Source organism: Hippoglossus stenolepis, chromosome 7, assembly GCF_022539355.2.
Source record: "Hippoglossus stenolepis isolate QCI-W04-F060 chromosome 7, HSTE1.2, whole genome shotgun sequence".
Taxonomy (NCBI): domain Eukaryota; kingdom Metazoa; phylum Chordata; class Actinopteri; order Pleuronectiformes; family Pleuronectidae; genus Hippoglossus; species Hippoglossus stenolepis.
Window position 1 is genome coordinate 19014935 of NC_061489.1, and position 27478 is coordinate 19042412.

A 27478-nucleotide genomic window follows, 5' to 3' on the forward strand; every position below is an offset into this window, starting at 1 on the left:
TGTTAAAAGGTTTAATCACAAATACCCCTGATGACATCATGAAGGTAAATCAAACCCGGTAGCACCTTCATTTTAAGAATATCATTTTTGTTGTTACCTAAGAGCAGTTTCAGATTTAGAGCAAAAGATTTGGACAAACTTCAGTCGGACTAAAACACACAGTATTATTATATAACTCTCACAGACACAGTGAATTGTAGATAGATTTAATTGGTTTTATATTGATTTGATGTCTCTTCCTTGTTGTCTCTCCATTGTTATTCAGTGGTGGATTGCTGAGCTGTACAATAATGTGCTTTTGTGTATTTCATGTGTGAAACCACTGGGGATAAAGGTATCTATCTGTCTGCTTTCAAACACTTTAGACCGGTCACATCCTGAAGTTTTTCCTCTCGCCCTGAGATAAAACCTCCTTCTCCCGGTTTCCTCCTCTGTGATGAAAAGTGGCACCAGAATTTGATAACGACTTTTTTAAGTTGTCTGCAGCCATGAGTTCATTTGAAGCTGCCTTGGCAGGTTCATCAAAGCAGCACCTGAGAGGTCATGTATTAATAATGTCCTCCTCTGGACCGGGTATAAAACAGCAGGGCTCCTGACTGATGAGGTACTGCAGCTACAGCAGCTTTTCTACCTCAGATTAATAACTCAAGGACAGACTGAGAGTGAGGATGTTTGGTTCATTATGGGTTGTTTAGTGTCCAGCCCGACCACATGCATCTCATAAAGTGCCATCTCCTCTCATCTGTGTAGCAACAAGGAGGCTTTAATGGCTACACATCTGAGTTGAGCCAATACTGAACTATCAGAGTAACACTTCATACCAGTACTCAAAAAGACTTAGAGGGACCTTTATACATCTTGTACGGTCAATATAAGTGCTGTTTTTATTACTGTCCATGTATACATAACTACACAGACTTTAAATCAAAAGCTCCTGCAGACTTTGCAGTCACAACAGTTACACAAATCCATAAGATGACTGCAGTGTTTCTAAACAATGGAGTTGGACCAGATATTCAAGATAAGATCAATAAATATAATCTTCTGTTAAACAATTATTTCAATTTAGAAATACAGTATGTATTAACTTCCCTGGCCACTTGGATAGCATCATTATTCAAACTATAATCAAACTTACACATTTCTACTGTATATTTGTGTCATATTGTTGTGTTGTGCTGTATAACTATCACCCACTTGATGGTTTACCTCAGATGTGAGAGGTTAAAGCCCCAGTGTCTTATTTTCACTTGTTAATATTCATCATATGTCAAACTGTAGATTATGAGAAGTGAGAATGTCACGTCTGTATTTCTGCTGAGCTGCTGAATATTCAGGTGCTTGTATGTGTATATTTACCTACAAAAACATGCAGAATACACAAAACAATACAAAATATGTATGTATTACAAAAAATATGTAAACTTCAAAATCTAAACAGAAAAATATGTAGTTACACATTTTTACATGAAAAATATACAAAAGCAAATTGTACAGTTGTGCAAAAATGAACTGAAAATGAAAAATTATAAAGTAGAAAAGTATAAATTCAAATAATATAATTTATAATATAATTTCTCCAGTGATTTTCCTGTGCAGTGTTCACCTCTGGGGCCTGTAGGTGACACATGGAGGAAGAGCAGAGGGATTCAAATCGTGGATACTCTTCCTCACAGCCTCTTCCTCGGGTCAAGCAGCGGCTCCAGTATCTCCAGCATCTCTGAGATAAGAACATGACGTGAACTGGTGTGGCTCCTTTGTTCCTGTTCTTTTTACCTGTCCTGCCCCTTTAAGGTTGGACATTTCAATCTAGGCGTGTTTCCTGCTGCCATTGACTGAGGAGCTGGATCCTGCAGGAGAGAGAGAGAGAGAGAGAGAGAGAGAGAGAGAGAGAGAGAGAGAGAGAGAGAGAGAGAGAGAGAGAGAGAGAGAGAGAGAGAGAGAGAGAGAGAGAGAGAGAGAGAGAGAGAGAGGAGGAGAAAAACCTGCTCATCAGACACATTCACGTTCCTCCTCCACTCGGGCCGCGGTTATTCCCGATTATTACTCTTTATTTTACAGAGTCCAGGTCATAGTCTGATTCCGGAGGAACGAGAGGCAGCTGGAGCGAACCATCGTTTATGATTCCGCCAGATATGATATGAATGTCAACCGGTCAAGGTCCGATCCACCGGATTCTCAGGCTCCTTCTTCTCCTGCTGCTCCTGCCTCACGCGTCTGGGTGAATTTCTACCTAATCAATATTCATTAATAATCCTTGATAATAATCCCGTGTGATCCCGTGTGGACGCGGATTGTTGGAGCAGCGTGGGAGCTCCACACCGGGGATGACATGCTGCGGTAAAAACTGGAAACTGGGAATAATATGGATTAGAAAACACTGATGATGTGACTGCGACACTTGAGAAAGGAAAATGCTTGTCGGTCCTCCTGTGCAGAAATCTGTCACAGCACTCAGTAAGTCCTCTGCTTTTCTTCATATCTGTGCGCAACGCAGCCTGTGGACTGTGGTTCTACGAATACACCCGATCCCTGTTTGTTTCCCTCATTGTCTGATTTGTGTTGTTGTTATTTCTACAGTTTAACAGCTGACGTTCACCCAGAGATCGGACCCGACGAGAGGACACCATGTCGGCGGTGATGATCACGCGAAAGGTGCGAAAATGGGAGAAGCTCCCGGGGAAGAACACGTTCTGCTGCGACGGGCGGGTGATGATGGCCCGGCAGAAAGGAGTCTTCTACCTGACCCTGTTCCTCATCATCGGGACCTGCTCCCTCTTCTTCGCCTTCGAGTAAGTCCTGTTCTCTCTCTCTCTCTCTGAGTCTCTGAGTCCTGATGAGCCTCATATCTGAATCCATAAGTCACCTCAGGACGCATGTGCCTCCACCCAGCAGCCTCATATCTCTGTAGGGCAGCTGGCTGTGGGCCTGTGTCTCAGTGAGTGTCCCTGTCCTGCAAAAACAAGTTTAGAGCCTCAACAGTTAGTCCATCAATAGATTAGTTCATCTACAGGAGATTCTTTTGAAGCCATTTTGATAGTTAAAGGGATAGTTCAACCAAAAATATGAATTCCCTCATGATCTACTCGTATGCCGATGGAGGGGTGGGTGAAGGGTTTGAGTCCACATAACACTTTTGGAGTTTCAGGGGTAAATAGTGTTGCAGCCAAATTAAGTACAATGGAAGTAAATGGTGACCACTTCTCTAAACGTGAAAAAAACAACAGTAAGAAAACTCAAAATGTCTCCATACTGCTCCTGTGGTGTCATCCAAGTGTCTGTAAGCCCCGGTATTGAAATTAAACTCGAAACTGTGTCATTTACACCATGTTTTTAGCCTAAATGTCTGCTGTGATCCACACTTGAGCCTGGCTCCAGACGAGGATACCAGAGGACATTTAGGCTAAAAACATGACGTAAATGAAGCCGTTTTAGAGATGATGTAAAAGTCCTGTGGTTCCAGCTTCTCAAATGTTATTATTATTTCGTTTTTTTTAGACTAATAATAATTTTCCTCGACTAAATCCTTTTTGATATTTGCATTTACAAACCAAAACGTTTGAAGATGTTACCTCAGGTTCTGACGGCTTTCTACCAATTTATAAACCCAACGATCAATTGACTCTTCAGGAAAACACAGATTTGTTGATGGATCGTCTCGTCAATGAAATGAATCCAAGCTGGTGCATAGAAATATCTTGTTTTACGTAACCAACAATCCAAATATATTGTGTACAGTATGATATATGACAGAAAAAATGACACATGTTTGAAAGCCAGAAAATCTGAAAAATTTGTTATTGATTATCAAAATACTTAAATAAATTTCTCTCTGTCATTTATTTATTTTGACTCATCTCACCTGTTTCTGTTGCATTTGACTTGTTATATTATCTTCTTTGTAATAATGAAGCTATTTCTGTTCTTCCCGAACACACTTTGCATTCATGTTCCGCTGCTCTGACAGAGAAGAGGTTTATGATTGACCACACACAGAGGTGTTTAATATTTGATAACCCTCGCTGTCCAGCTTCAGGGTTTTAGAAAGGAAAGCTGCCATTTTTGTTGTCTCAGCAGTTCTGTCTCAATCCACTACCCACACAACCCCGTGGACTCATTAGCCCTGTGAACGTTGCCGTCTGGCTCGGGTGCTGCTTGTGAACCTGAATCCTGCCAGCTAAGGCTGTGCAGGGGATTGTTTTTAAAAAATGAAGACCATGACTGTGAATAATCATCCTGGAGCAGCGCTGCTCTTCATTCAGAGTACGCCCACTTTCTGTCTTTGTCCTTTTTTAAATTTCCCCGTCTCTGCCTTCTCTCCGGTTTTTTGAAGTGACAGATTATAGACATGATGATGAGGCACAAATCGTGCAGCACAGTAGCCGTGCTCTCTCTCTGTGGGCGTGTATGTAGTCGACCAGGCCAAATGGATTTGGAGCGTAGAGGAGAGGTAGCTGCTTTCACTCATGCCAGGCCCTTCCCATCTCGATCTGCTCTGCACTTTAATGGCCTCCTGCTTCTTCCCTCTGAGTCCGGACAGAAGGAGCTGTTGTCTGGCTCGGAGCGCAGTGAGAGTGAGAGAGAGAGAGAGAGAGAGACGATGCTGCTCACGCTGAACATCCAGAGCCCAGAGGAGGCATTGCAGTGACTAATGGCTGGAGGGTTGTTAGCATGCTATGTTCATATTACAGTGAAACATAATTATCTCTCGTGGGGAGGGGGTGGATATTAACTTGGAGAGGCCCAGATGACATGAGGGTAATTTTCAAACGCAGCATTACACGGCCTGTTGATACATATTTGATTTAAATCTGTGGCAGGAGCAATATCCTTCTGAAACACAGGCTTTGAGGTTTATTGCATTCACAAATTGCACAATTACATTACATATAATTGAGCATTAAAACAATAAGTCCAGACTTTGGTATTATGGCATCGTAGAATATCTTCAGCTGGTGTCAGAGGTGCAACACAATTTCATAATCGAGTTTTTAAAATTAAAATGTCAGAAAATGGTGAAACAAAATCCCATTATTATTTCTAAAAGACCAAGGTGATTTATTTAATTTGCTTGTTTTGACCAAGCAACAGTCTTGAATCCCCAAAAAATAAGTTTACCATCATATGTGACAAAGACATCCAGCATGAAATGTGTCTCTATTGACGACAATGTCATTCTGTTGGTCCGTCCACCATTTGGATCCAGAAATAAGTATCCTGAAAAAAATATTGGATGGATTGCTATGAAATTTAGTACAAAAATACCTCCTCTATGTCCTGACTTTTCTTCTGACAACACCAGCAGGTTTATATTTCAGTTTTTTTTTTGTGAAATGTCTCCAGGTCTATTGGACGGATTGCCATGAAATTTGGTACACACACACACACACGCCCCAGTCAGTATTGATTATAATAACCTTGGTGATCTCTTGACCTTTTGTCTATCGCTCAAAATGATCTCTGTCTAATAATAAATCCATGACAAACTTTGTTTGCTGCTTATTTGCGAATCTTTGCACTAAACTAAGATAACATAGTTTCACTGATCTTCTTCTGAAGATGGATGAAATAATCATTGTTATCTAAATAGTCACATTTAAATTTTCGGTTAGTTGATGCATGACCCTGTATCATTAAAATCTAATTATATGAAACAAAGCTTTTTGTGGCGGCTGATTCTTATGCATTTTGCTGTAGTTTATCATTCAGTCTTGCAGGGTTTAGTTTCCTTGTTTTTTTTAGAGGGTTTGTTTATTATTTTTTGGTCTTCATTGTGTTTTGGAGCTGCTCTGTGGTGTTGATGGGAGGACAGACAGAGACACGTCCTAGTGCAGACTGTCTCATATCCTCTGAGCAGACGTCTCACTTTTATCACCAGCCATCAGCACCGCGTGCAGGGAAACCACTCTGTGCTTTAATTTGTACTAAATTGCGGAAACGAGCGGTTGAATACACAAATGAAAAGACTCATTAGGAACAACTAAACAAATTATTCACGGAGGATGTGGGCCTGGCTTATTTTTTCCTTTACGGGCAGAATGAATTTTAGGATGACATGTCCTTACCCTGTTGGAATTGATATTCTCTGTTACTAGAGGTGATTTTAAAAGGTTTTGGAAGTTAATTGCCTTACAGGTTTGTGTCCACGTCACGAAGCTTCCTCACAGTTGGATGTTTGCTGGTTTGGTTCCCTTTTGCACATTTGTCAGTGTGTGTGTCTGTGTGTGTGCGTGCGTGCGTGTGTGAATGTGGATAGCCACCTATAGAGCTTGGATGAGGGAACAAGAAACTGGAACACGGGGACAGTGTGTCATCTGTGTGTCCACCCAGGATGCTGGCCTGAAGCTAGAGAGGCATATGTGCATGTAAAGAGACTGATCCTTTTCCCATGTGTTTGTACATACAGGTCCACTGTCGACCATTTCCCCATTACAAGTGAATGGGCAAGTGGTCTCAGAGCATTTGTATTCAGAGGGAATCTTGTAACCGACCCCTGAGCCTCCCGCAGCATCTCTAACCCCACCCTGTCTCCATGCTAGCCAATCAGAAAGCGGCTCCCTGCCCAGGCTAAATGAGCAATAACATGATTTATGCTCTATTCAGAGTACATGCTCCATTTACAGTAACGGTGATCCGCAGGCTTTGTTCTCCGGGCTCTTCCGTGGCAGGAGGAGAGTGCAGATTTCTTCCCTCCCTCTGTCACACAGGGAGTGGATTTTATCTGTTGTCGTTATCTGTTTGGTTCGATGAAGATGCTCTACTAGTATTGTTTTTCATGCTGCTGAAATTAAATCATCACATACACCGTTAGCCTTCATTTCACTTAGTGAATATTCTATGATGCAACATCTGTAATCCGAGCTTTAATCTGAGGGAAATGGTCACGACCCCGGCTCTAATGTTTCATCTCACTCATATGGTATTTAAATGTTGCATAACAAGGACGACTGATTTAACCCAGACAACAAATCGTACCCATTGAATTTCAGAGTAACCTTTTTTGAACTCACCCACACAAAGAGGTTTGAATGACGTGTTTCCTCACAGTTATCTGTTGTCCATTGTTAGGGTCTAAGCTTCCTGTTTTACCATTGTGTTCAAGTCCTAGACTTAAACATTTGTTTCCTGAAAAGAAAAGAAAAGAAATCCTGATGATCTTTGAAAAGCCTAGAAAGTCATGTCATGAAATGTAAGGGTTTGTGGAGGCTCCTTTGAAAATCCCCCTCTAATCTGAATATTTACAAATTTCAGTCATGGAGTATCGTTCTATATATGTGTGTGTGTGGAAGAGGAGAGGGAGCAGACAGAGTTGGAGAGCTTTTGTTTTCTTCAGCACTGCCCCAGAAACAGGCCCGATCGCAGTCTCCAGATGTTTGCATGACACAGGGCTGTTACTGAGGCCCACTGTGGATCTGCCTACACATCACTTACATTATTCATTTGTAGTATGATTCATGCAGCTCAGCAACAGCTTACACACGTTAAGTATTAATAAAGGAAGGGCTTTAAACGTTTACACAAGTAAAATGTCATGAGTCACCGAAGGAATGACACGCTGACATATTAATCCTGGTTTTATTACTGAAGAGTTAAAATGATTTTACTCTACTTTATTACTTCTACTCTAGAAGCTTCTCGTCTCGTTCTCAGTTAAGAGGGGAAATCCTTTGGATCAGAGTGGGGTAGACACACCCTAATGCATCTAATGCCCACCACACACACACACACACACACACACACACACACACACACACACACACACACACACACACACACACACACACACACACACACACACACACACACATTGATTGTATACTATTGTGTATTTGTTTTAAGTGATCCTTGACGAGAGGCTGATTGCACGTTACTGTCGCCTCAGAAGGTTCTGAGTTTGAATGTGTCGGCCAACGCCTTTCTGTGTGACGCTCGCATGCGCTCTGTGTGGGTTTTCTCAGAGTCCTGCCTCCTCCCACAGTCCAGAGTCATGCAGCTTAGGCTCTCTGGAGAATGTAGGTGTGAATGTGAGCATGAATGCTTGTTTGTCTGTATGTCAGCCCTGTGATGGGCAGGCGACCTGTTCAGGGTTTGCCCAGCCTCTCGCCCAATGTCAACTGAGATTGGCTCCAGTGCCAGACCCTCAAAGGATAAGAGGTATAGATGATGGATGGATGAATGATTATATTTTTGTTGTTTTTTAAGTACTGAAAAGCAAATAAGAGATATTTGATTTGGTCCAGTCTCTTGTGTGTGTGCTTGTTGGTCCCAGGTTGCGTTGTCGTCCTTATGTGTCTGATGTGAGACGCTTCAGTGTGTAAATGTGTTTTTATTGTTGTTTGGGGGTCGTGCTCACTCTTGCAGCACAGCACACTTTCAGCGGGCCTGCATGGGGGGCTTGCAACTAGTTAGCATGGTTAGCATCTCTAGCATAGCCTTGCTGCGTGTAGCCCATAGACTGCATAAAAATAAGGTGTAGTATCCAACAGTACCATGAAGGAAAAGTATCCACCCTGTCATCTTGACATCACTGCAGCACATCAGAGCTGGAGCCATTTCTTTTTATAAATGTGGGTCGTGCAAATAATTTGTCATGTGCGTGCGCGCGCACACACACACACACACACACACACACACATTGGCTGGTATATCCAGGTTTAAAATCTCATATATAAAAAACCTTTACGTATTAAAGGCATAGTTGCCATTTTTAAGAAACTGTTTGTTGCTCCCTTTGAGTTCGATGTGAGGTTCGATATTTTTACTGTTAATATGAAGCTAAAGCAGATTGTTGTGTTTATATTACTGTTCTTCATTAGCTGTTTCCAGTCTTAATGCTGAGCTATGCTAAGCCACTCCAGGCTCTTATTTACTGTACGAACATGAGAGTGGTATTGATCCCCTCTCTCACAGCGATTTAAATGTTGTGAAGTATAAGTACAATTACCTCGGGGTTGTATTTGAATGTACTTGTTACTTCCCACCACTTGAAGTCGTTTACAATGTGCTACCAACAGACAGGGAGATTACAGGGAGTGTGTCGGGGGGGTTCTGTGTGTCGTTTGGCGGTCTGATCGATCACCTTGTTGATGATGAAAACATTTTCTCTTCATGGACCCGCGGCCAGATTAAGTCCCGTTTTTCTGCTCCCTCCGTGCTGACTGATGAAAACACAGCGTCACTGTGCCAGCACCACCCGGCTCCTCAACAGCACAGGAAATGGTCACATCCAGGAAGGACGTGCAGGCTTGATGGGAAGCGATGATAGAGTGTGCCTCGAATACCTACCAGTCATCATTACGGGAATTACACTTCATCGACAGACTGCCTCCCCTCAGTCCGAATCCACTGCCTCCCGCCGTCTGTGCGCTACAAATGGGACAAACCGACTTCACAGGCTTGCTCCAGTGGAAAGTTCTATTGATTTGATCTCTGCTCTGTTTCCATTAGTGTGAAAAAAGGCGTTGCAGGGAAACTGCTCAGACCAGTCCTGCAGGTGGTGTGTGTGTGTGTGTGTGTGTGGTGTTAGTGCTCAGGTATGTTGATGTACCTGGCTCACATCATGCGATTTATCAGGACTCTGTTCGCTGCCATGTTTTGCCGACTGAGAGTTGTTCACTCAGATACTCTCCTCTCTTTTTAAACTTCCTTACAGCGGTGTGTGGTGACAGTGGAGGAAATACCAGCCAGGAAACCAAAATAAAACTCTCACTGTCACATCACTTGTTTGGTCAAAAACTTAAGATAGTCAATGTAAAAATATGTATGTGTGGTGGTAACAAATTATTATTTGGGTTGTCAAATTCTACTGTGTTGACTGATCAACTGATTAAACACCAACTCGTATTGGTTCTAATGAATAAATCCCAACTAAACCAGCTACAACCACGTAGTTATAAAAAATACTATGTGTTTGTGCTGTTAAGCAGTTTTGATCACCAAGAAAAGCATACTTTTATATATATGTAGTATACTGTTACATATGCACATGTGTTACAGTACATACATGTGACAAATATGAATGGCTGCCTACATGTGATATTATATTCCTTGTAAATTAACTTTGTAATTTTCTTTGTAAAAAAATCCTTCTTATTTAAACTTCGGGCTGCACTGAAAGATTATTTCTTTTATCTGTTTATCAGAGGATTTTCTGATGACGTTTTGTCATAAACCCAAGGATGTTAAATGTAATCGTATAAAACAAAGATAAGCAAGATTACTTATATGGTTAATTGTTTATACATTGAGATTTAAGTTTTGTTCAAGTGGATTTCCTGAATACTCTAAAACTTTATACTTTGACTTTCACAAAAAAATTATGTAACTCAGTGGATTATCAGAGCTCTAAAGTTCTTCTTCCTCATAATAAAGCAGAGTGTGTCAGCTCTGTGTGCAGCTTTTTTTTTTTAATAACATGGTAGGGAAGTTAGCCATGTACAGGATATGGCATAACAACCTGCAACCCTGTAGTGCAACAGTAGTTTTGCATTTTGAATAGATGATCCTGGCCACATGGGAGGGAGATGAGGCCGTGCAGTTAAACTATTAATATCTGCATGCGGGAGCGTTTTCTGCTGCTGCGCTCTGCAGTGTCGCAGCTCACATCTGTTATCGTGTTGAGCAGCAGGCCTGTTTGGAGGAGCCCCGCTGGCTCTAATCTCAAAGGCCTGGCAAACGCAGTTATGCTAATATTGCTCCACTCTTCCAGAAGGTGAGGGGAGTGTGGCGTGGCGTTGTTTATTCATGGCCGTGACTCTTGCATGGTCCAGAGAAAGGGCAGTTCATGACCTTGTGCTCAGAACAACAGTTCAGAATATGTATAGTGTTGTTGTGTCATGTCCTCCGAGCTCTCTTTCAGAGGGCTCTCACATTTACAGTTGTCACATTTATATAAATATCTCTTCAACTCTTTAAATCAAAGAGTGAAGGGCTGCAACTAAGGATCATGAATGTTTTATTGGTTGTTGGAACTAGGTGTTACAATCCCTGTGGATCAGAACTCTGACTGGATACTCTGATGAAGGGCAACAAGAGGATGTTACTTAGGACACATCTTCAGTTGTTTTCCTCAGTGTCCTCGGGTGTTTCGGCCTTTTCCTCACAGAACACCCTCTCCTGAGGCAGCCCCCACAGGCTGATCAGACCCGGGTGTGTGTCCCATAATTACTGGCCTTTTGACAGTTACTTGTTCCCACAGGAACTCCACTCCAGCCTTTTTCTTACGCCGATAAGTTAATTGACAAGGTGATGTCGTCCCTTTTCAGCCACAGCTAATGACTGCTTCACCCGGCAGACTCCACAAGTGGTTTTACAGACGTGCTTTTACAGAGCTGCCCTCTGACTGATCTTATAACATCACTTATTAATTACTTTGTTAAGGAATATTTGAAAAATGTCCTTCACATTATCCCCAAATGTAAACATTTAGTTTTTTGCAGAATCCAGAACCAGAGATTGTCTCGACATTTTCTGTCTTAAAAATTGTATAAAAAGATGTATCAGTTAGTAAAGTCACGATCTCTCTTTATTCATATTCCTTTTGTCTTCCCTCCTGCAGATGTCCATACCTGGCTCTGCATCTGTCTCCCACCATCCCAGTCTTTGCTGTCGTGCTCTTCCTCTTCGTCATGGCCATGTTGTTGAGGACCAGCTTCAGTGACCCTGGGGTTCTGCCACGGGCCCTCCCAGAGGAAGCCACATTCATCGAGATGGAAATAGGTAGGTTACAAAACTTTAGAGACATTTGTTTTTAATTCTACAATAATCCACTTAACCGGTTGGCTTCAAATGTATATTCATTGATGAATAAGCCCAGAGAAAAACACAAATACAGAACATTCATATGAAACTAAAACTATCATAAGTTTGGTCGAAATGTCATTAGTCAAGGTTAGAAGCTACATAATGAATCAGTTTTCCATGACCTTCACGTGTCCCCTGAACTACTGTCCACACTGCCATGAGCAGGTATTAGATATTAGTGTTGACATGAGATCAACATTTTGATTTTGATACCAACTCCACATTTAGAGTCATGATTCTGATTCAATGCTCAATTAGAACAGAAGTACAATGATTGATCTCATTTTCCAACTCATAGTTAATTATCAATCAAAATAGTTTATTTAGGTTGATGGATATGAACAAAATGAATAAACACATCAATGTGATTTTGCATGAAATATGTTGTCTCTTGGAGATTTTGACTCGAATCTGAAAAACTGAAGGAACTGTTGTCAGCAACATTCGTAGAGTTCTGATCAACCAAAAAGTCAATTTATTCTTGATAATGGTAGAAAAGAGAAAGTAGAGTCCACGTTTACCGATGATGCTCGCTTCTTCAAAGACTTTTGAAGGTTTGAAGAAGCGAGTCGTCCAATGTGACAGTCTGGCTTCTGTCCTTGAAGTGTGTATAGTCATAATTCACAGTCAGTGCTCATAATGCCGACAGACACGTCTCTTATCTACATCCATTCAAATGTTAAGTCAACAGCAGAACAAACGGTTGTTACAGCTCATGATCTGATGTGTCGTCATCATCTCGGCGGTGCACATCTCTTTGTCTTGTATAAAACCACATCAGGGACTTGTTCAGTGGATTCTGTGGAAGTTGTGGAAGGGACAGTATTTGGAAGCATAAATAGTTTAGTGTCGGCAGGTGAAGCAGTGAGCAGACGGCCTCAGTCCTGTTGGTTTATTCATGTTCGTTATGCTTTATGTTGCTAAAGGTTGGACTCGCTCGTCGGTGGATGTAGCGCTCGGTCTAACACTCGTTCATTACGAGGAGTCTGTGTCTCATTATACAAAACAAATACTTTGCTGTGTACTAATGACAACAAAGCCTCATTGTCTTCATCAGAAATGCATTTTTTTGTCTTCCCGTCTGCTCCGTTTGCTCTTCAGACTCTTTATGTCTGGATGATAAGTAATTCTGTGATATTACTGCAACAGCCCACTCTGCATCCTCACCCTCCCTCCCTCCCTCTCGTGGCTGTTCAGTGTTCACTCTTTGTCTCTGTGTAAGATTCATGGCGTCCTTCAGCCATCGCTCTCCCACTACACACAGGAGGCCTGGGTGGAGGCTGGTCTCTGCTCATGACAGAGGTGGACTGTAGGAGCGATGCTGAGGTGCTCGCTCCTCTGAGAGTGTGTGAGCCAGCACTGCTCTCATCATGACTGTGACTCATACTGCTCGCTGGATGACAACAGCTCGCTGGTTTAACCATCTTTGGCTGTGATGACACAGGCACCTGCCTGTAGTTTATATGAGGAAATGATTCATGTGAATACAGCTGCAACTAATGATTCTTTTTGGTATTAACACAGGTTTGGATTTCAGTGATGATTTTGTTTTGATTGTTTAAAAGTTCCCAGAACTCACATGGTATAAAACAGTATAAAACCCAATTATACAGAATATGTTGGCAAACACAGGCACACAAAAAACACAACTCTTTTATTGACAGGTTTCAGGCTCGGGAGTCTTCAGGATGCACAAATGTAAAAGATTGTATTTTCAGTTTTATTTGACCTCCCATTCATTTGAATGAACAGATAATCACCAAATTCAGACCTTTGAAACTACAGACCGTGAGAGAATATTTGCAGTTTTAACCCAAACAACTGCTCAACTTATCGATACATTTCCAGTTGATAAAGCAAGTTAAACTATTAAAACCTGCTCTTATTCACATTTACACAAACATACATACCACGTCCATTGTGGACACAGAGTTAAGTGTTTTAATTATTTACTTGGAGGGAATTAGTTGAAAATTAACAGCGCAATCAATATGTACAGTTAGTACAGCATTTATAGACCTAAATGCTTCCTCAGTTAAAGGCAGAAGCTACAGTATAGTCAAACTGCAGGACATAATATATAGTACACATTCAAAAACTCGTAATGCTAAGGTATTCATCATGGTGTCATGAATTTTCATCTAATTCTTCCTTTAAATCCAACTTCTCCAAGCCTCTTAACCTCAGGAGTTTTTAGGATTTGCCTGCAAACACAAACAAAGAATACATCTTTAGTAGCATGCCGTTTCCAGAACCTTTCACCGATTAATCACTTTCACTCTGTGCTTTCATTTTTCTAATCTACTTTACACAACCTCCAAAAAAGTCAAATGTCCGTTATGTAAATGCTAAAAAGGCAGAAAATTCACTGCAGCAGCTCAAACAAAGCTCTTGATTTAACGACTCCCATCCCGCACTTAAAGCTATGAGCCAGTATTTGTGTTTGGATGGCTGTTTTTTTTTGTTATAAGTGTGGGTGCGACGACAGAGGAGGCAGGCATGGGCGTTTGCTTTCATTCTGAAGCCGAGGCCGGCGTGTTGATGAAGCAGCCACAGCCTCTGCGCTCTGTCCCCTCTGCCTGTTAGCGACTGGTCCCGAGGGGGAATGCTAATACGAGGAGAGGCTTCCTCTTGGAATATTTAATGCCCCTCGCAGACAGAGCTCTGCTACCCGAGGGAGTGGCATCATTCCCTGTGAGTGATGACTCATTCATTCATTTACCCTGCTTTATCCTGAAAGACGCTAATCCCACATTCTTTAGATGTATATTACGTTGAACATTTTGTGCTGTCAGATAAAATACATTTCTAAATCTTCATGTCTGTAGATTTATTACGGATCGTTTGGATTGTGGATGTGTTTCCATGATTTATTAACATGCTTTTACATAACAGAGAACGGTCATTTAGAGCAATATAATAAGGATAAGTATGCAATTTAGCTAATGCAGAATTTTTCCTCCGCTCATCCCTAAACACTCTCTCCAGCCCAGATAATTTAATTTAATTTCCACATTTGGCACATTTTCCTTATCTTAATGTGTCCAAGCGAGAGTCCAACATTCCCATTGGGCCATGTGCAGCATGTAGATTTCTCCCTTACAGCTTTTCCCATGACAGATTCCTGCCAGCAGCCCTCTGGTCATAAACCAGCCTCTCTAATGGCTCCTGCAGTGCAACATAATAAGAAAGAAAGATCTGAGCTGCTCAGAAAAAGAGAATTTCATTTGGTTGCTGAATGCTGCGCAGGGGAGAGGCTGCGTCACGTCGGAGATACGACTGTGAAATACAGTCACTCCAGTGTGTGGAAGGTTAGCTCATCCTCACATAGAACTGGACACTGTGCACCATAGTGTTGCTAATATATAAGATTAACAGCTCAGCGGCCATTACACATAAATCCACCAGCATCAATACCAAGCCAATGTTGTCATCCACTGATTTTCTCAAGGTTCAACTATCAAGATTTATCTCTGGGTTTTTTCTCGTCCTTGTCATTGGATGTCACATTTCTACCTGTCTGTTTCAGAAATACCGCAGGTGAAGGTAATATTGTGAACAGCTGTAACATCGAATGCAATCCTGTGCAAGAGCGCTCTTAAGAATTGCACCTTTTGTGAAGCGTATTCTTTCTGCCAGCACTAAAGGTGTGTGTGAGTTAATAATAATAATTTGAAAACGCCTTCTCATGAATGTTGTACTGTTTTGTTTCCGCAGAGGCGGCCAACGGGAACGTCCCCCAGGGTCAGCGGCCTCCACCGCGAATCCGCAACGTCCAGATCAACAACCAGATCGTCAAGCTCAAGTATTGTTACACCTGCAAGATCTTCCGACCTCCTCGAGCGTCTCACTGCAGCATCTGTGACAACTGTGTCGGTGAGAAATCACTTCTTACCTGTTGTTTTTCATTGTATTAGGGTTTATGTGACTTTTTCAGAAGTAAAAGGTTAGAAATGTTAAAATAGCTCCCTGACTTGATTGTTACTAGAGTATTGACCTTCATTTTCCGCCCGGATTCATTTGTCACGGTGATGAAATTATTTGAAACAGATTTATAAATAAATGTCAGACGAAGCAAACATGGTACAGAAGGTTTTTAGAAAACTGAGACAAACGCACGAAAACTTCACAGGGTGTACTTTTTTAGAAAGTGCTTTGAATTTTGAAGGCAGTGTGTTTGTTTGTGTGTTGCTGCGTGATGTGTGTGTGTGTGTGTCTGTGTGTGTGTGTCTGTGTGTGTGTGTCTGTGTGTGTGTGTCTGTGTGTGTGTGTTTGGCTGTTGTGTCTCTCAGTCCTGCAGAGTCCTGCAGTCATTTGGCTGCTGATGATTGAGGAATGTGTTTGAACACAGCGTAGACTCACAGGCGATATGAGAGGAGACAGTGGAGGCTAAGAGAGGGAATAAGTGCTCCGTCATTGTGAACACTGGTTCATCTGTGTGCACCTGCTACACACACACACACACTCGCGCGCGCGCACACACACGCCTCACTCCCTGTTTTACTGCAGTCATATCTTTACCTCCTCAGCTTAACATCATTCACAGTGGTGAAAGTCCAAATACACAGCACAAAAACACTTATATAACAATAATATTTGCTTATACCCACAGTCTTTTGTGGTAGATAATGACTTATCAGAAATTCAAAGTAGTCTGTAAGTGTTTGAACAGTGAATTTTGTCTTTGTAGTCCAACAATAACTGTGAGGATTATTCATACCAAACAAGAAGTACTGGGGTCAACATGTTTGAGGCGCTGCACGTGTCTCTGATATGGGATTCAATTTGCGAAAGTGGCAAATATTGATATTGTTGATATTTTTACCTCTAATTCAATGTTTTTCATATCCACACTAAGCAAACACTGTTGGAACAGCATAGAGCAGCTACAATATTGTTAATGTGGTGCAGCAACTGGTCACCATCACCGTCTCACTGCCGTTAACAAGACTATACATACTTCCTAAACAGTTAACTCATTCCAGATCGAGTGTGCAGTGAACTAATTGAATTCTAAAACAATAGAAAATGTGCAGTGCTTTTGTTCTGCAAATCCCAAAATGATCCATTCATTTGACCTTTTCTACAAACCGCTTCTTGCCTCATGTTTGTGCGTCTGTTAGCTCTTGTTGTGAAACTCCATCCAGGAAGTTCAGAGAAAAGTAAAAAAAAAACCAAGACGTTCACCTCTGTTTACCTCTGTCTCGGCCTAACTTCCATCTGGCTCTGCTCTGTTTGATAGAACAGGGGAGGCAAAGAGGAAGGGATCACTATATTTAGACATCAGGTTTACAGAAGTTGAAGCACAAAGCTGTCTGCGTCTAAAAGACTGCAGCTGATACTGGTGTATTTTTAACATTTCGTTTGATTTCAAAAATAGTCTGTTTTCTAATAAAGTCCACATTTCACATATTTATATACCGAGACCCTTTTTTTTCTCTTTTTCACAGACCGTTTCGATCACCACTGTCCATGGGTGGGCAACTGTGTGGGCAAGAGGAACTACCGATACTTCTACCTGTTCACCATGTCGCTCTCCCTGCTCACCATTTACATCTTCACCTTCGACATTGTCCACGTGGTCATGCGTAAGTATCGACCGTCCAATCAGAAGTAACGTGCAGAGAGTGACGCGTGTAAAGCTGCAAGAATGTGGCAAAACCGGGAGAGCGAGCTGTGAAACTCGCTCATCGGCAGCGGCTCCCAGTGTTTATGCAAATGCAGGCACATGTTCTGAAACTATGACCTAATTCAGACCAGGCTACTCCTGATACGTGACGCGACGCACAACAGCAACTGACAGCTCGACACGAGTCCTCTTCCATTCTCATCCTCCTGCTACCGTGTTCTACCCAACACGACACAGACACACGTTTCTCATGTGGATAATTAGCTCTGTTCCTCTTCATGCTGTATAATATGTGAGATCTGCTCATTTTCAGGAGAATACAATGAAACAGCAGCTTTCCTCTCTGTCTGTTCACAGGCTCGGTGGATAATGGCTTTCTGAACACTTTGAAAGAAACACCTGGAACATATCCTTTCAAAGCTGCTTTGGACGCAGCTCGTGAGCTCGTAGTTACGATGAAGAAAGTCGTGTGTGCTTGGTGTTCAAGTCGTGAGAACACCGCTGCTAAGCAATGGCAACATGGAGGCTCAAATTATCATTACTGCAGACATGTGATGTAATGCAGTAATTTAAAGACTTAATCACAAAGGAAAAAGATGAGACTGTTGAGAATATCAACTAATAACATTTACAAAGAAAATCTATATACGAGTAAAATTACAATATATCTATACAAAAACTTCCATGGCCTTTGTCAGCAACTCATGTATTCAGAGCTTCCAGAGAATATATACAATGTATACAATATATACAATATAAAGGATTATGTTTGCCAAACAGCCGGGCAAAATATAGTACTACTGAAATGTTTATTTAGCCTAGGCTACTTCTTATACTCAGAGTAATATCCTCTACACTCCAATGGAAGCGTTATGCAGTTTTTTTGTTGTGCTCCACTTAAATATCAACCACTTAGGAAGTGGATTGTTTTTCTTTTGGCCTTGGGTGTGTATCTTCAGCCTCAGTTCTCCAGTACAAAATCATGTCTGTAGCCAGAGTGCGATAAAAGCTGTTTTACAAGATTGTTAATTATATTAGCTTGAGACATAAAAAACAGGAGGAGCCATTTTTAAACCAGTCATGAAGCTTAATTAGCAAGAGTAGAACATTATACAGATGTAGTAACAGTAAATAAGGAAAGTTTTACTTTATGATAAATTAATTTATTCAAGTAAATTCCAGGTCATCGTTTCTTTTTTGCAGTTAAAAGAGTAGAAACTTCTTGTCTTGGACTTTATTCTCTTCATTAGTCTTTGCTAATTAGTCTTTCATCATGTTGCCGTCTCCTGCTGTCCACTGTTTAGTCAGTGACCGAGTGTCTGGCACCAAACATCTGTTACTCTTCTCTTAACTCGTGTCCACTGTGCTGGAGGTGCTGGTGTGTTTCTTCACCCTGTGGTCAGTGGTGGGACTGACCGGCTTCCACACCTACCTGATCTCCCTCAACCAGACCACCAACGAGGACGTAAGTGCACCTTACTGCATGTTGCCTTAAACACGACTCCACATGAATGATGGTGTCAACATCTGCACTTTGTTTACTCGGGTCTGAATCAGCAGGTGAAGCACAGAGCTGCACTTTTACATGTAGTTTGTTTTAATTTTCATGTGACCTTTTATGCCAGTGAACCATAACCTTGACTAACAGGAGTAACTGTGACATTATTGTGCTGGATCCAAGTGGTGGAAAACTTCGACTTGCTGCTGTTTAACTGGACTTTTATTGCCTGCATTTGTCTTAGTGGTTAACAAAACACTGTGAGCATGAGTTTTTATACTTTAAATGCTCAGGTTGGCCCATGTTGAGTTCTCACCACAAGTGAATTATACCTCAGCCATGTTTACACCACAACATCCAGATGTGATTTAACCCGCTTAATTTAAAATTGACTCACATTTAGACACGTGCATGCATCTGTTTTCATGTAGCCTACAATAGACTGTGTGTAAAGATGGACGACGCGTCTCCTCTTCCTCCCCCCATGCAGGAATGAAGCGGAAACATCCCGCCATCTTGAACATTTAGAGCCGTAGCGATCAGAGGTTTGGAGCCACAGTAGCATCGCCCGTTTATACACATGCTCGACCAATCGCGAGTCCGTCTCTTTATAGCATCAAAAGAGTCATTAAAAAACAAACTTACCCGCAATATTAACAAGAATTACCTAAAATAACACACACAAATCTTTGAGAAAATTGTATTTGACGTGTACTTTGACTCTTTACTTTGGTCCACGTTCCATCCACTAACATGGAGGAAGTGAGGTTTATAACATATACTGCACCTGGCACCACATGTACAGATACCACCACCTTTGACCTCGTCCATCTTTACATACAATCTGTGTGGCCCACGTGCACGTTTGGGTGGAACCTACTTGAGCTCAAAGGTTGGTGATTGTGCACCTGAAGCTGAAAACGTCACAAAAAGAAAAACTTGTGCAGTTCACCAGTTTATTTATGACAGTACTATTGTTACTAGTTAGTTGAAAGCTATTTAAAAAAAAAGAGAATAATGCATTTACAGCTTTTTAATCATCCGGCCACTGAAACACTACGTGGTTGCATTTCCACTCTGTTGAATTCTCTCCTGTTTCCGATTGCTCTGCTGTTTGCTCAAGACAAATAAAATGGCAAAGTATAATTAGGAGAGAACTGAAATCCAAGTAATCCGTCTCCTTTGGCACTGCTGACTGGTTTTCACCATTTTATCACCTGCCCACATTTTCTCAACTCTAGTGGGAAATATTTCAGTCTTAACGGTAAACACTAGATGTACATATATTTACAAAAATCACGTAGGCGGAGTAAAACCCAACCCCAGAGGTCGTTTATCGTTCACACATTTAAAAATGAAATAGATCCTCCAGAGTGCAGATTCGTTTCCAGCCCTCACACATGTAAGAATTACGATGAAATGCTAGACACGAGTTTAAGTTGTTTTAAAATCTGTTTCAGATCCACGTGTTTGACAAAGTTCAGCACATAGTGAAGATAAAGTGTCGCTTTGAACGTCTGTAAATATTGTGATCAGTCAGCCTGGGTTTCACGTGGCTGGAAAGTTAAACATACATGGCTGCGGTGTAAACACTACAGCTCCTTGGAGCGCAGAGCTGTTTCCTTGACAACGGCACCGCCTCGCTCTGCACCGGAGGACTGGAGGGCTGTTAAAGCTGCAGCTTGTTAAACGAGGTTATTATGTTGGGAAGCAAAATGAACTGAACAAAGTAAAGCACTCAAATATAAGTAAAGGAAACGTGTAAAACAAGATCTTAACTGAAATTACTAAAGATTGTTTATAACAGCTAAAACAAAGACATCTTAACACATTTTTATCTTTAAATCAGATTTGACATGAAGCAGAATGAAGCACATGCAGGGTTTGTCCAATACTTCCTGCTGTGTTTTAAACATTGATTCACCCTGTTTTTTATCCAGTTCAGCCCCAGAGTCTCTCTTCCAGGGAAATGTGGCGAATAGAGTGTGAGCCTCATAACCAACGAGCTGGTAAATGATTTGAACGCAGCATCTCGGCTCTTCTCACCGGCAGGACGCCGCCGACTAATCCTCTGAAAATATGCACAAACTGCTGCTATTAATAAAAATCAGTGATGGAACTGAGCTGAAATAAGAACAAATGAGAGCAGCTGAATTTTCCCGAATCTCCGCTTTTTGATGCCAAATGAAGTATTGATTGCTTGGGCGCGTTCCCGTTGAATCATTATTTAGTCATCACACACACACTGGGCCCATGTGAAGCAGATGATGAGTGGTGGGGATGCAGGTGAATCCAGTTGCTGTGTGTGTGTGTGTGTGTGAGAGTGTGTGAGTGTGTGAGAAGCAGCATTAACAGTGTGTGTACTCTATCGGGGGCTTTGTTTGGCCCAGATCTGACTGCAGAGGCTCTGACGAGAAGCGGTGCTGGAGACGGTGGGAGATTGTAGATGGCTGAAAGCAAGAGAGTGCACTCGTACTTTGTTGTAATGATTAATTTATTATTCTCCTTCTTCTTTCCTGTGGGATGTTTGGCCTCATTTTTTCCCCCCACCCGTACAGAAATGCAGCTCTGCAGTGTGCGTCTGCACTGTAACGTTGCTCCGGGAGTCGAAACAATGGCTGTCAGCCTGGCCGTTTCAATATCTGTGATTGGCCTAATAATAGATGCATCGATACCTGCAGGGGCCGGGCCCTCTGCCAGAGATGCTGCTGTGGCAGAGCCGAGAGGGGGGTGAGGAGGGGTGAGGAGGAGGGAGAGAGTGTGAAGAGGATAGAAACGGTGGAATAAGGGCGAACAAGAGAAGGCACCTTGAGTGTTGTAGCTCTTCTGGTCTCCCACAGGACGACACATGGTCTGTCAGCTGTGTCTCCAAACAGGCGCGCACACACACACACACACACACACACACACACACACACACACACACACACACACACACACACACACACACACTGCAGCACTGACCTACATCTACATATACAGCTTTTTTCTCTGACTTGCAGGAAGGTCAGTCAGTACAAACAGATGCTGTGAAAATGAAAATGTGTCTGCGTCATTATATCTGTTACATTTGCACCAATATCAATTTAATTTCTCTTCTTCTTAATTGTTTTTACGATAATTAAAAATATCATATAAAATGAGATAAGATTATCCTTTATAAGACCAACAACGAGGCCATTTGCATTATTACAGCATTAAAAAATAGTATTAATAAGTAAACATGCAATACATATGGTTATATATAGATATACAAAGTGTCTATGAAATACAAATATAAACAGTATATGTACAGTGTACAAGATCCAGGAATTATTCTCTGAGAAATCAGTGAAATTGTCGATTAAACACAATGTGAACAACCCCAACATTAAATGGGTTGATTGTTGGTTCATGTCCCATCCTGCTGCCGAGTTTAGTAGAAATCCATTTAGTAGTTTTTGACTAAAACTCACAAAACAAACAAATAAACAAACCAAGGGGCGAAAACATAGGGAGTCAAAAAAAGATGATTTTTAAAGGGAATAATGCAGAAGGATTTTTCCACCATGAAAAAGAAGCGAAGGAGAAGAACCATCTGATGTTTCGTCTGCTGCCGGCATGTGACTGAGAGGAAACACACATCACAGACTCTCATCAGCACATAGACTCCCCATCAAACCAGGAATCATTAAAATCCCTGACTAGATCCTTTTAGTGGGTCAAAGCCAAGCCTGTGGGAATAACATCTAAAAATGGAGCTCTGCTTTTGAATAAGGTATAAGCCCAGGGAAAATCTTTTTGAAGGAGAACTGAGCGAGGGGGTAAAGTAGTCGGGGTGTGTTTGGGAAGTCGGCTGATGGCTTGAGAAGAGTCCATGTGTTTTATGCACTTTATTTGTTTTTTCCAGATTAAAGGGTCGTGGTCTGGAAAGAACCGAGTCCAGAACCCGTACAGCCACAAGAACATCTTCAAAAACTGCTGTGAGGTGCTGTGTGGGCCGGCCTACCCCAGGTAAAGCTCCAGCAGGGAACACGCACAGTCTCACACAGGCCTGAGTGATTTAGTCTGAAATGTCTGTTTTAAATCCGAACCTCCCTTGTTTTATTCATCGTGGTGCTTCCTTCTCTTGCTTATCGGTGAGTTCTGTATCTGTGCCTGAGATGCTGTGATAGATTAGTCTCCTTTCTCCTCCGACTCGTTCGGGTGAATAACGAGCAGGATGCACTTAGTGACTGATCGCCTTGTCTCGCCTCCCAGCGTCTTGGACAGAAGAGGAGTGATGCAGGAGGATTCGCCGGTTTCTGCGTCGTCTGCTGCTCCGGACAACAACAGCAGCAGCAGCAGCAGCAGCCCGGAGCCACAAGCCATGGTGAACACACAAACACACACACACACGCACACACACGCACACACACACTGTATCCTCCCTGTTCACCCAATTTGCTCTAAAGTGGCTACAAAGCAGATCAGTGAATGCAGAGCAGAAATATAATTTAACTTTAAGTCTAAATCTATTACAGAGGCAATTTTGTGTGTGTGTGTGTGTGTGTGTGTGTGTGTGTGTGTGTGTGTGTGTGTGTGTGTGTGTGTGTGTGTGTGTGTGTGTGTGTGTGTGTGTGTGTGTGTGTGTGTGTGTGTGTGTGTGTGTGTATTCTGAAGCATTAACAACTATATCACTGGTCGTTTGTGACATGTTTACTTTTATATATTAATTCAATTTTAATTCTGTTTGTTGAAGCAAAAGAACATTTGAACTTGAACTGATTGGTTTGCAAGAATCCAGGATTTATTCAGGGGTCGTAACAAAGTAGTTTCTATTCCTTTAGCCTTTAACAGGCTTTTTCAACCCTCTGTAATTTCCAGTCTTCTGGGGCCTCACACATTTTGATCTGGTTCATTTCACTGCATCTCAAATCTCTGTCTGATCATTCGTTTGATTTCAGTCTCGTGATATTATTGGTGGATGTAAAATTTGAATCAGTTATATTATAGAGTTATATAAATAAAACACTTGTTATATTCATGTTTATTCGGTTTGTGGTCGGTGACTCACTCTGCGTCTGCGTCTTGTCAGCATGCTGTCCTCTGCCTACAGAAACCCACGGCTCCGCTCATCCCCAACGAGCACACGCCTGATGACGCCAAGCCGAGCATCGCTGCCTCGGCCCAGAAGAGCCCCTCGCCCAAAGAGGAGCACCCTCCGCCGTCCAAGGCCCCGCCCCTGGCTTCTCCAGAGGCCGAGGTGGAGGCGTCCAACACCAAGGACAAGACCCATTAGCTGTGTGAGGGGGGGCGGGCCCTAATTGCGGGCCACTCCCCCTCCCCAGAAACCTGCCTGGACAGGAAGTGGAACATTAATAATCAATGTCTGATTACTGTGCGGGTGACTCAGTTACTCTCCGGCTCCGGCCCCACATCCAACCAGAAGGGTCTCTGCTGCGGCCCCTCCTCGCCCCCCCACTCCTCAGCAGGAGCTGCAGAGCTGTTTGACTGACTCCTGCAGGAGGGAGGGGGGGAGTGATTTAATGTTGAGTCAGCAGCTTCCTCTGACTCCTGAACACTGCATGCAAAAGACACGCAGGTGGAGACGCCTCTGGGAAATCTGCAAAAAAACAAGAACACTCTTAAAGCGAATGACTTTCCCTGTGGTTCACCTGTGGGCTCCTCTGTCAGACTCTTCTCTTCTTTATTTAAAGTTGCATAATGACATTTATTGTGAGAGGCCAGCTCAAATATACTCCTTGCAAGTGTCTGGCAGGACAATAATACTTCTGGACATGTAAACACCAAACATACTGTCGGCTTTCGTTGTGTGCACATTACATGTCCTATGCAAACCATGAGGAGGCAGGACAGGCTTCAGCTGAAAGTGTGTGAGTGGACGGGACGTCCGTGCAGGGGGAGGACAGGCCAGTCCTCAGCTGAGATATTCCTAAAGGCTCCTTCCAGGCAAATGTAAATCTACTTTTCAGTCCAATTCTGCTGCATCAGTACTGTTATTACTTATCTTTTTTTTTTTTTTTTTTACGTGATCTGATCCAGGCCAACTCCTGTCCTTCCACTTTTTCTATAACTGAGGCTGCAGTGTGACGCCGGTGCTCTGAATGACGCGGCTGCTGCGTGCACAGCGACGGTCTCATACCCGGGAGACGCCGAGTGAAAGGTCTGACCTCTGGTGATCGTAGACACTTGTAGTAACAGTGCCTTATCGCAACAGTTGCACTACGAAATGCAACTTGGGTCGAGCAACAGAGACGCCCTTCAAAGTCAGAGCCGTTCATACGCAGATCAGCCAAGTGCTTCTCAACCAGGGGGTCCGGAGATAAATCTAAGATCATGAGGAGATTAATGGAATAGTTTCATATTTGGGGGGAAACGGTCTTTATTTGATGATGTAAAACATCAACAACAAACCACAATTGGTTGTTTCACCAACTGGAGCTCTATCTTGACTTCCGGACATTTCGACATTTCAGTATTTGCACAACTTAAACAAACGTGTGAATCAGTGAGAGGTGCTGGCATTTAAATGCAGAATCATCCAACTCTCAGCAAAACTGTTAATACGATTATTTCCCCCCCCAATGATGAAAAACGAATTAGTTTTCTTCCGGAAAGTATTAGAAAGATAAAATCTTAATGAGGAGAAATTCACAAACTGGAAGATAAATTCCGCCTGTGACCAGTAGATAAAGTTGTGTGTGTGTGTAATCCTGCAAGACTTCACGGTTGAGAATCACTGATTTTAGAGAAAAGAACTAAAACGCTTGAATTATAGATTGAAATGTTCTGAAAACTTCTCAGCTGACGAGCGAAGACGACCGACATCAGCAGGTTGTTGTTGGTTTTTTTGTACCTATTTGAAGCTGAACTGTGGCCAAGTGTTAATTATTGTGCCTGCGAGCTCGAGCGCCTCCTCCTGCAGATCACATCAGAGCCGATCTTCCTCAGAGTCCTCTCTCTCTCTCTCTCTCTATCTCTCTCTCTCTCCCTGCCGTCTTCTGCCTTTTCATACTCGTCTTCTCACATCTGCGCTGTGACAGTAAACTCCTTCCACGGCAGCTGTCTGTGGCAGACGTGCACACATCCTCTCCTTTCACACATCTGTGTCTTTCAGACGGAGCGCAGCCTTTGGTGCGAGAATCGAGAAATCGTTTTTGTTTCGCTCGAGGGTGTGGTGGGGGAGAAGAAAATCCACTCAAGGCAAACTGAGAGAAAGTGAAATTCTTAGTATTTAAATGATTTTAGCAGATAGCGAGAGTTTGTCTTATAGTGATTGTGTTTATATGCAAGACAGAGTTGGTGTTTGTGAAATATACCTGTGTAGAAATTCTAGTGTGTTCAGCAGCGTCGTGTGGGAAACGTGCCCGGGATGATTTATGATCAGAGCCACAGTCACAAGTCCTCTTCAATCTCCTGGAGAATTAACTCCAGACATACGAGCGAGGAAGAAGCATTTAAAGAAGAAGGGATCTTTTCATGGAGCCGTTTAAAGCTCATGACTGATATTAGATACTTATAAAAAAAAAATGATTATAGGCCTGAAGGTAACATTTCTTTCATTACTGATTCATCTGTGGATGGTTTTCTTGATGAAATGATTGTTTGCTCTGTATAATGGTGAAATAATAGTGAATGTCCAAACCCCCAAAATAAATTTTATTATGAGAAAATAAGCAAATACTCACAGTTGGAAAAAAAAAAAGCTGGAAGTAAATTTTGTTAAATTTTGTTTGTTGGGAAAATGCTAAACAAACAATTGATCATTAGAATATTTGTCGATACATTTTCTGTTGATAATCAACTCACTCTTCCAGCTCTAGATTATTCCTTTTATTTATTTGTATTGTCTCTTAGGAGGGATAGGTGACGTGACCACTGGGAGATGCTGTAACGTGTGTGGAAGTATTGTTTCTGTGAAGTAAAGAAATGTAATTACTGAATATTTTTTTCTCCTCCAGAAATCAAAAAGAAAAAAACCAAGAGCACTTTGGTAGATTTGTCATCGAAGGTGTTTGAGGACCGTTTGTATCGATGGCTTTGTGTCGCTGTCACCGAGAACAAGAATGTATGTGACTGATAAAAGAAGGGACGTTTGTGTTGAAGCAGATTTTAAAGGGAAAGTGGAACTTGTTTTATTTTTAGCCGTGCAGGTTTTGCAGACTGACGAGCGGAAAGCTGTCGTCCCTGTGACTCCTGTGTTGAAATGACCGGGATCAGACCTGAACGAAACTCTGGTCCGTGTGTTGCATCGCATCATGTAAACTGATACAGAACGAGCTCTTATTTATGTTCACTTTTAGTATCAACACTGTGATTCGACGTGTTTCATTTGATTTACTTCACTTCTTTTTACATGATCAATGTGTCTGGTAAATAAACAATATTGTCTTATTATTATTTGTCCGTCAAATTATGTTTTATTGTTTATTTCCCTTTGTGGCTCTGTTCTCATTTTATCCACTACACTTTATAGTGTATGTGAGTATGATTGTGCGACTGGATGAGACACAAACAGTTGTAGGATTTTGATTTTGTCTGAATGTATGTTTGCAGGATTTTGAAAT

At 42.1% G+C, this 27478-nt stretch overlaps 1 protein-coding gene across 2 annotated transcripts; it reads left to right on the plus strand.

Moving 5' to 3' along the window:
* Positions 1-1911: 1911 nt before the first annotated feature.
* zdhhc9 (zinc finger DHHC-type palmitoyltransferase 9) lies at positions 1912-27308 on the plus strand. 2 transcript variants are annotated; one of them, XM_035160839.2, is made up of 10 exons: positions 1912-2457; positions 2581-2792; positions 11558-11718; positions 15520-15678; positions 17253-17390; positions 17789-17837; positions 18794-18896; positions 22819-22922; positions 23169-23280; positions 24007-27308. In XM_035160839.2, exons 2-10 carry the CDS (start codon positions 2629-2631, stop codon positions 24187-24189), a joined length of 1173 nt encoding a protein of 390 aa, XP_035016730.2. In that variant the 5' UTR covers positions 1912-2457; positions 2581-2628; the 3' UTR covers positions 24190-27308. The 2 variants fall into 2 exon arrangements, with proteins under 2 accessions (XP_035016730.2, XP_035016729.2); XM_035160838.2 differs by having other exon boundaries at positions 1914-2457; positions 23986-27308.
* The last annotated feature ends 170 nt before the right edge of the window (positions 27309-27478 follow it).

Coding starts and splice junctions, on each gene's coding strand:
- zdhhc9 (XM_035160838.2), top strand. CDS start 2,629: ATGTCGGCGGTGATGATCACGCGAAAGGTGCGAAAATGGGAGAAGCTC. Junction 17,391..17,788: donor CATTGTCCACGTGGTCATGC/GTAAGTATCGAC, acceptor GTCTGTTCACAG/GCTCGGTGGATAATGGCTTT. Junction 17,838..18,793: donor TTGAAAGAAACACCTGGAAC/ATATCCTTTCAA, acceptor ACTCGTGTCCAC/TGTGCTGGAGGTGCTGGTGT.